The sequence below is a fragment of the Takifugu rubripes genome, chromosome 18 (genome assembly GCF_901000725.2).
Source record: "Takifugu rubripes chromosome 18, fTakRub1.2, whole genome shotgun sequence".
Classification (NCBI taxonomy): domain Eukaryota; kingdom Metazoa; phylum Chordata; class Actinopteri; order Tetraodontiformes; family Tetraodontidae; genus Takifugu; species Takifugu rubripes.
Window position 1 is genome coordinate 525,581 of NC_042302.1, and position 9,420 is coordinate 535,000.

Sequence of the window (9,420 nt, forward strand, 5' to 3'; positions counted from 1 at the left end):
TTTGTCAGTTTGTTAGTTTAGTTTTCAGTGTTTTGCCGTGTAACCATCCAGCGTTTGTCTGGCCGGTTGGCATCTGACGCCATGAGGGTTGGTGGTGGTAGCGGGGATCTCTCCCGGTTAACACGGACACATGCCGTTAAGGTGGGGGCCAGGTCTCTGTACACCACGGAGGAGGTGGCCCTGGCTGTGGGTGAGGTGATCGCACATGGGTCCGTGAAGTTGGCTGCCCAGATGAACGGGGCCGTAGTCTTGCTTGTGGAGAAGGTGGAAAAGGTGAACTGCCTGGTGGAGGCCGGTATCAGTGTCGGTGGAAAGTTCGAGGCGGTGATGCCTCTGAGACAGCCAGCCACCAAAGTTACCCTGTCCAACATGCCCCCGTTGATCACAGACTCTGTTCTGTTAGTTCTGTTCTGTTAGCCTCATCGGCGCACATGAAGTGAAGTGGGACATTTACCGTATTTTCACGACCATAAGGCGCACTGTATTAAAAGGCGCAGTCTCAGTTATGGGTGCTATTTCTGTATTTAAAACATACATAAGGCGCACCGTATTATTAGGCGCATGCTGAAACATACAGTAAAAAATGACAACGGAAGTAAAACAGTGAGTATCGACACATTTATTGAACAAAATATTCATTCTTCCACCACAAAACCATCAAAGTTTTCATCTTCTGTATCTGAATTAAACAGCTGCACTATTTCAATGTTCAACATTTCCTCTTCTTAATCATCTGAATCGGACTCACCGACCGGTTCCGGTTCAGCGTTGATTTTGTTAAAGCTCTTACAATACATGAAGACGGTATCATAGCCCATGCGTCTACAATCCACCCGCATATGGTAGCATAACTTTGCCCGCCGCTGCCTCATAGTCTTTGTGTTCGCCTTCCATCATCCAGCGCTCTGTCCGTTTCCGTGGCAGCCGAGAACCACGGTGAACGACGACTTCTCGTGCCCCGTTGTGCGTATCGCCACCGTGCCGGTCCCTTTTTCTCCACTTTATGGGTAAAGGGGTGTTAAAAGTCAGAGGGATCTCATCCATGTAGGTGATGTGGCTGGGCGCGGTTATCTTGTCACGGCAGTAGGTGCGGAAGATGGCCACCCTCTCCTGGTAATCCGCGGGCAGCCGATGCGCAACAGTTGTCCTCACGCGTATGGAGAGATGCCGCCTCCTCATAAAGCGAAAACTCTAAGATTGCTCGGTTGCCATTTTAAGCCGCATATTCCATGGCCTGCAGTTTAAAATAAGCCTCATTCATACGCGTCTCGCTTGACCGGTGCCATTTTAGGGTATCCTTATGCGTAGGTGTGCCGCTAATCGATTGGCGGAGCGTTTACCATAGTGCACCCACCAAAGGCGCAAAGCAGTTTTTGGAACTCAGTCCACACACAAGGCGCTCCATATTATAAGGCGCACTGTAGATTTTTGAGAAAATCTCAGTGTTTTAGGTGCGCCTTATAGTCATCAAAATATGGTAATTAAGGTGTGTTCACATGCAGCCAAATCAACTGCGTCGGGCTCGGGGGAGCTTCCCGGGGCTGCTGCTGTGGAGCCCTGCACGGCAGAGCCTGGAGCTGCTGCTGAGCGACCTGTCGCCAGAGCTGAGGGTCAGGGGGTTGACGGGGCGATGGCCCAGGTGGATAATGATGGGAGCACAGGTGAGGGTGAACTGGTGGGTGAGAAAGGTGAAGTGAGTGTACAGGACGGTGAGACTGATGAAGCGTGTTTACAGGAGGAGGAGATAGGAGGAGTGCGTGTAGAGTTAGGTAACACAGGTGGAGCGTGTGTACAAGGGGGTGAACAGATAGGTTAGACAGGTTGTGTGATTGAGCAGGGGGAAACAGGGCTTCAGGAAGGTGAGGTGGCTCGTTTAGATTGCTTTTACTGTTTTAAACACAATTTTAATGTGTTTAAATGTAGTATCTTGTCTTATCATGCCTGTGGGTTTTACTGATCACGCTTTGGTTTTATGTGCTGTTTTCATTAACAACATTTTACCAAAAAGCGCCTACTGGCATTTTAGATCAGTTTTAGCCTCCGATGTGATTTTTAAAGATGCTCTTAGTTACTTTTGGCCTGGTTTTAGGCAGAGTAAGGGCAAGTTTAGCTACTTAAAACAGTGGTGGGACCACGGGAAGACACAGACAAGAATGTTCTGTCAGCAGCACACTCTCAATGTTACTCGTCACATCACTGGCTCTATCAGGGATCTGGAGACTCAGATAGTGGAGCTCGAGCGTTTGAACGGGTCCACTGGAAATGGAGGATCTGTTGAAGTCCTCAAGACCAAAAAGACAGCTTTAGCCAACCTGCTGAGTGCTAGAGCACAGGGCGCCCTGGTCCAGTCCAGAATCCAGGACATTTTGGAGATGGATGCACCCTCGACTTTCTTCTTCGGCCTTGAGAAGAAGTCTGGGCAGAGGAAGTTTATCCACTCCTTGCTGTCGGACACGGGGCAGGAGCTGACTGACCCGGGGCTGATCAGGAGGAGAGCGGTGGGGTTTTAAACTGCACTTTACAAGACTGATTTTAAAGACGACGAGGATTGTTTCAGTGGTTTTAGTGTTTTTAGTGAAGGACTACCCAGGGTCTCCAAGGAGACCAACTACCAGATGGAGTGCCTGTTGACAGCACAGGAGCTGCACGCGGCCCTACAGACAATGCAGGTCCAAAAGGCCCCGGGCATCGACGGACTCTCTGTGGAGTTCTACAAGGCCTTCTGGGACATCCTCGCTCAAGACATCCTGGAGGTCTTCAACGAGAGTCTCGCCACCGGTTCCTTGCCTCTGTCCTGCAGGAGGGCCGTCATCACCCTCCTGCCAAAGAAAGGAAACCTGCAGGACATAAAATACTGGCCCCGTGTGTCCCTTCTCTGCACGGACTACAAGATTCTCTCCAGGGCCTTGGCCATCCAGCTGTGGGAGGCCATGGAGCAGGTCATCCATCAGGACCAGACGTACTGTGTACCTGGTAGGTCCATGGTAGACAACGTCTGCCTCATTAGGGATGTTTTGGAGGTCTCCAGTTCATCGGTGGTGAGTGTTGGTCTACTTTCTTTAGATCAAGAAAAGGCTTTTGACCGTGTTGAACACAACTTCCTGTGGAGAACCATGGAGACATTTGGGTTCAGTGCTGGTCTGATAGCCAAGATCCAGGTGCTGTACAGTACCATTGAGAGTATGCTGAAGGTCAATGGCAGCTTGTGTGCTCCTTTTAGAGTGTGTAGAGGTGTCCAACAGGGCTGTGCCTGTCTGGGATGCTCTATGCGCTCTCCCTGGAACCCCTCCTCCATAAGCTCATGTGTTCAAGGCCTGTTTTTACTGGGTTTTAACAATAATGTGGCTTTATCTGCCTACACTGATGATGTGGTTGTTTTTATTAAATACCAAGAAGATATACACGCAGTTATCCATGCAGTTTTAAACATTACTAATAACTTCTGTGATGTGTCGTCTACAAGGGTGAACTGGGGGAATAGCGAAGCCCTGGTTGCCAGTGAGTGGCATCATCACCGTTCTCCCTCAAGGTCTGACCTGGAGGAGAGATGGCCTGAGATATCTCGGAGTGTACCTGGGAAATGAGTGCATGGTCAGAAAGAACTGGGAGAATGTTGTTGAGAAGTTTGATGAAAAATTAAAGAAATGGAGATGGCTGCACTTGGAGATGTCTTTTAGAGGAACAGTTTTAGTTATAAACAACCTTGTAGCCTCGCTGCTGTGGCACCGTTTGGCCTGTTTCGAGCCACCACCAGGCCTGCTGTCCCAGATCCAGGCTAAACTGGTTCTTCTGGGACAGCTACCACTGGGTACCACAGTCAGTCCTGTTCTTATCCAGAGACCAAGGGAGCCAGGGCCTCATCCACCTGGCCAGTAGAACAGCCACCTTCAGGCTGCAGTTTGTTCAGAGGTACCTGACAGGAGATCCTGACTTAGTGTGGAGGGATGTGGCCAGCTGCTTGCTCAGATGTGTGAGCAACTTGCGAAAGGACGCTGCTCTGTTTTTAACTGATTAAGTTTAAATTTAAGGGGGTTGCCAACTTTTTATCAGAGTGTTTTTCTCAATCATATGTTCTTTTTAAATGGAATAAGATCCAGAAGTCCTACTCTGCACTGGCTGTTGGAAGAGCCCCTGATTCATGGTGGCCGACTGGATGTCTGTAGCAGCATCATGCCCAGGCTGATGGGGGCACTGTGTGGGTCCAGGACTGTCACTCTAAAGCAGCTGGTGGAGGCAGCCGGGCCGGTGCTGGTTGACGCCCAGACCCTGAGCACTGTACTGGGACTGCAATCGCTGAGACTGGTGGAGAGAAGTCTGGAGCTGTGTAGGAAGAGGCTCTCTGTGAGAGACAGGAGTCTTCTCCTGCGGTACGGCAGAGGAGGAGCCGAGCCTGACCCCACAGATGCCTTCCCTGACCTCCAGCTGAGCCCTGGGTGTGAGGACTGCAGTGGCCGTCTCCTGAACGCCTACTACAAGAGCAAACTGGGCCTCCATGGAATAAACAAACAAACTTTATATTTGAACATTGTAAAGACAATTAATGGACTGAGGCTACTCGACATAGCTGTCTCTGTATGGACAGACAGGCTGGGGGAACAGAGTCCACAGTGGAGGACCCTGTACAAACCCTCCATCAAAAGGAGGACTGGAGACCTGCAGTGGAGAATCCTGCATGGTGGCATCACCACAATTGCTACTTTAAACCACAGTGTCTCCAAAGAATGTCCGTTCTGTGGTCTGTTTGAGACGGTTTTTCATGTTTGTACAGAGTGCAGCAGACACGCGGGGGGTTTTAGTGTTTTAACTGAGTTTTTTAACCATTTTAAAATCACTTTTTCAATCAATTCAATCAATCTTTATTTGTTTATATAGCGTCTTTTACAATAAAAATTGTTTCTTGGCGCTTTATAGAATCCCAGGGCCAAACCCCAAACAAGCAACAGTGGCAAGGAAAAACTCCCCTTTAACAGGAAGAAACCTTGAGCAGGACCAGGCTCATGTAGGGGGACCCTCCTGCTGATGGCCGGCTGGATAGAGAGAGGAGAAAGGGAGAGGACAGGTAGAGGAGAGAGTAGGTAGGAGAGGAGAGGAGAGGAGAGGAGAGGAGAGGAGAGGAGAGGAGAGGAGAGGAGAGGAGAGGAGAGAATAGGCATAGATCATGCAATCACGCAATCATACATATAATACATACAGAAGTACATTATAATAAGTAAAGTAAGGTGCAAGTTGAGTGGGTCAGCGGGGTCGGAGGTCAGTATGCAGCTCTGAAGGTGGTGATACCTGTAGATGAATACAGAAGGGGGGGCAGAAAAACTACACAAGAAATAGCATCACTAGTCTACTTGATGAGGAGGAGAAGAGAGGAGAGGAGAGGAGAGGAGAGGAGAGGAGAGGAGAGGAGAGGAGAGGAGAGGAGACCATTTCCCATTGGGTTGACAGAGGCCTGTCAGGTGATCATGTTTCTGGACCCCGGCAGCCTTGTCCTATAGCAGCGTAACTAAGATGTTAACCTAATGATTAGACGACTCCCCCAGTATGATAATTTGTCTGTCTATGATAGTAACTGGAACTACAGAATTAGTAACAATCAGCTTTTTCAAAGAGGTAGGTTTTAAGCCTAATTTTAAAAGTAGAGATGGAGTCAGCCTCCCGTACCTGGACAGGGTCCTGGTTCCATAGAAGGGGGGCCTGGTAGCTAAATGCTCGGCCCCCCATTCTACCTCTCGAGACTCTGGGGACCACAAGTAGACCAGCATTCTGAGAGTGGAGCAGTCTCTTAGGATGATAAGGTGTCACTAGCTCCTCCAGGTAGGATGGAGCTAGGCCTCTGAGGTACTTGTACGTCAAAAGAAGGGTTTTAAAAATTATTCTAAATTTAATGGGCAGCCAATGAAGAGACGCCAGTCCAGGAGTTATGTGATCTCTTTTGTCAATACCTGTCAGAACTCTAGCTGCAGCATTTTGGATCACCTGGAGGCTTCTTAAAGAGTTGTTTGGACACCCTGATCATAAAGAATTACAATAGTCCAACCTGGAAGTAACAAATGCATGGAGTAACTTTTCAGCATAATGATGCGTCAGTAGCTTCCTGATCTTTGTGATGTTCCTCAGGTGAAAAAAGGCACTTCTAGAGACTATTTTGTTGTGTGAGTTAAAGGACAAATTTTGATCAAAGGTTATTCCAAGATTCTTTTTTCTGCTCAGGTTTTTATTGGTGGGACTGCCTCTAAAAAAACTGAAGGCCCCAAGTTTGAGATCTTAAACTTTTTATTCGCAGAGGCTAAACTAGCAATTTACCTAATACGCAGGGACAGGATCCGGGAGGGGGATACATGTGATGTGGTGGCCATGTGGAGGCAGAACATTAGAGCCAGACTGAGGCTGGAGTTCTGCTTCTGTGTTCCAATAGCTGTGGGGACACGAAGGTGTCCTGTGTTCGGTGACAGAGCAGATACAGCTAAAACTCTCCAACTACCTCATACAATGATGGTGTGATTGTTTAATATATGTTTTATTCTATTTATTATCGTAAATAAAAGTGGTGTTAAAAGTCAAAAAGTCTCTCTCTCTGGGTGTGAGCAGCCCTGACTCCCAGAAGCAGATCGTGGCCTGCTTCTCTGTGCAAGGCCGGTTCGACCCGAGAGCTCTGGTTCAGGTCGCCACACCTGCTGCAGCACGGCCTGCCACCTACAAGCACAACGGCGGCGGAATGACAAAAGTCAAGGTTCCAGCAAGAACCTTCTCCCAGCGAATCCCAGACAGGCTTCCAGAGAGCGTGTGGTGAACTCGAGGAAAGATTTACTTTCCTGTTGTCACTCTCCCATAAAGCTGCAACTGGGGGAGAACCAAGCAAAACATTTTTCTATGCTGAGTCTTTCCCATCTCGCCTGCTTGAGTTTAAATCCGTCAGAGTGCTCAGAAGCACCTTGGTGGGCTTCGGCACGTGTCTCCTTCCTGCACAGCCATTGCAGGAGCACCATTCCCTCCTGGCAACTCTACATTTGCTACATTCCTTCCACGGCCTATTGATGGATATATATTCAGAGGATCTTCACTGATTTCAAAGCCTTTTTATATATTACTTTACTGCTTCTCAAACTTTTCACGGGTCGTTAAACTACAAATATGAACTTAAGTAATGATGTTCCCAGAACCTGTTGAAAGCATTTTTATTGCCATTATTAATGCAGTACAGAAACTCCCGGAGTTACAGCAGTAAATTTGAGACAAACGTGTCAAAATGCAAACATTTCGAACGTTAATTTCACAGCGGCGCTACCACAAGAGAGATCAAGCAGTAAAGACGCTAAGGCATGGAATGTTTGCATTGGAAGCGCCCACAAAGCTTCCCAAGGAACCTTCTACACACCTACCGGCCCGTCTCCCGGGGTTCAGGAGAGCAGAGGCCCAGCTGCAGTTCCACGAAGAGCATGTGAACAAGCAGGCAGAGCGTTGGGACAATGGTTTGTGGATGGATGACAGCAGAGACACTTTAGGGAGATGTTCAGCCCGTGAAGGACACAGCAGCTGTGAGCCTGGGCCTCGCAGGAAAGACAAGGAAAGCCAAACAGCATTTACCAAAGGCAAAACGCTTATCTAAGAGTGTCCTCTAAAGGGACGGGAAAGGAAAGCTCTGATCTGAGAAGGTCATGGGAGGAAACCCACAAACATCTCATAGGTGAAGCTCCTCTGAGATGTCAAGTTATCCTCAGGAACTGCATGACCATCCAGGAAGAAAGCTGGTCAGGGAGGCCGTCAGTTCCTCTGCTGAGTATGAAGGTTCATCAACCAACTACACTCAGGAGTCAGCAGGTATGTCTTCAATGTGTGTGTGTGTTTGTGTGTGTGTGTGTGTGTGTGTGTGTGTGTGTGTGTGTGTGTGTGTGTGTGTGTGCGCGTGTGTGTGTGTGTGTGTATGTGTGACAGAGAGAGACAGAGACAGAGGACAACAAGGAACAGGAGATGTCCTCACTCACCTATGCAGGTCTTGCTGTCAGAGTGCAGGGCGTATTTCTGGTGGCAGCCACACACTGGTCCTGTGTCTGTGTCGTCACACGTGTGCTGGCAGCCTCCGTTTCCATAGTTACATGTTACTAAGCACACATACAGACAAACTCATGTTATTCTCCTGAACTGGAACAGGTTCTGATTCACTGATCTCTAGAACTAAACCCACAGTCTGACCAGATGAGCTGATTGTTTCCTTGCTTTGGTTGCTACGGGTCAAATACGTACGTGTGCAGTCTTTCTGGTTTTTGGCCAGTTCAAAGCCTGGACGGCACTCGCACGAGACTCCTCCTTTGCCTGGAGCCTCTCTGCAGATGTGGGCACAACCATGGTCCTTGTTCATGCAGTTCATTCCATCTGTGTGGTGGACAGCAAAAAAAAGGCTTCAGAAAGTTACAGCGCCACTGTCAACACCCCCAATTCACCATCTTACCTAAGTGGACCCCCCCTTTTTAATGTTACTTCATGTACAAATCTCCATTCTTTGAAAAGGAGCTAGAGAAGCTAAAGCCAGAAGAAAAGAGAAGGAACCTTTATCTTGGTTTGTTTACTGGGTTCATCAGACAAGCTTGTTCTAGTTGATCAAAACTCTGGAGAAAAGCCTTTAGGCAGGTCCATCTGCGAAAAGCTCCATGGATCAACGTGGGTCCTTCTCGACAGAAGCTTCACTCCCTGGTTGAACTCCTCCACCTGAGGCAGAGACTCTTCTGACTCTTCTGACAGAGAGGCAAGTACACCTCTTACTAATTCAGTAGTTCCAGTTACTATCATAGACAGACAAATTATCATACTTAGGGGGTCGTCTAATCGTTAGGTCACATCTTAGTTATGCTGTTATAGGCCAAGGCTGCCGGGGTCCGGAAACATGATCACCTGACAGGCCTCTGTCACCCCACTGGGTCATGGTTTCCTCTCCTCTCCTCTCCTTTCCTCTCCTCATCAAGCAGACTAGTTCTTGTGTAGTTTTTCTGCTTCCCCCCCTATTTATTTACAGGTATCGCCGCCCTCGGAGCTGCATAATGACCTCCGGCCCCGCTGAAGTGATTGTATATCATATTTTTTGTGTGTGTTTCTGTGCTCTGTGCCTCTCCTCTCCCTCTCCTCTCCTCTCCTCTCCTCTCCTCTCCTCTCCTCTCCTCTCCTCTCCTCTCCTCTCCCCCTCCTTCTCCTTCTCCTTTTCCTCTCCCTCTCCTCTCCCTTCCTCTCCTCTTTCCCCTCCTCCTCCTTCTCCTTCTCCTCTCCTCTACCTCCCCTTCACTCTACTTCTCCTCTCCTCTACCCCTCTCCTCTCCTCTCCTCTCCTCTCCTCTCCTCTCCTCTCCTCTCCTCTCCTCTCCTCTCCTCTCCTACCTATCCTATCTTCTACCAGTCCTCCCCCTTCTCCTCTCTCTTTACCCAGCTGGCCATCAGCAG

The 9,420-nt window shown here is 48.8% G+C and overlaps 1 protein-coding gene across 4 annotated transcripts in view; it reads right to left on the reverse strand.

Annotated features, from left to right (window-relative positions):
• Window positions 1-9,420, reverse strand: part of scube1 (signal peptide, CUB domain, EGF-like 1) — a 52,843-nt gene that overhangs the window by 20,618 nt on the left and 22,805 nt on the right. For all 4 annotated transcript variants that reach the window (XM_011613123.2, XM_011613122.2, XM_003972614.3 and 1 more), the window contains exons 5-6: window positions 8,236-8,364; window positions 7,977-8,093 (exon numbers count right to left, since the gene is read on the reverse strand). In XM_011613123.2, coding sequence (XP_011611425.1) covers window positions 7,977-8,093; window positions 8,236-8,364 — 246 coding nt within the window. The remainder of the gene's footprint in view (window positions 1-7,976; window positions 8,094-8,235; window positions 8,365-9,420) is intronic.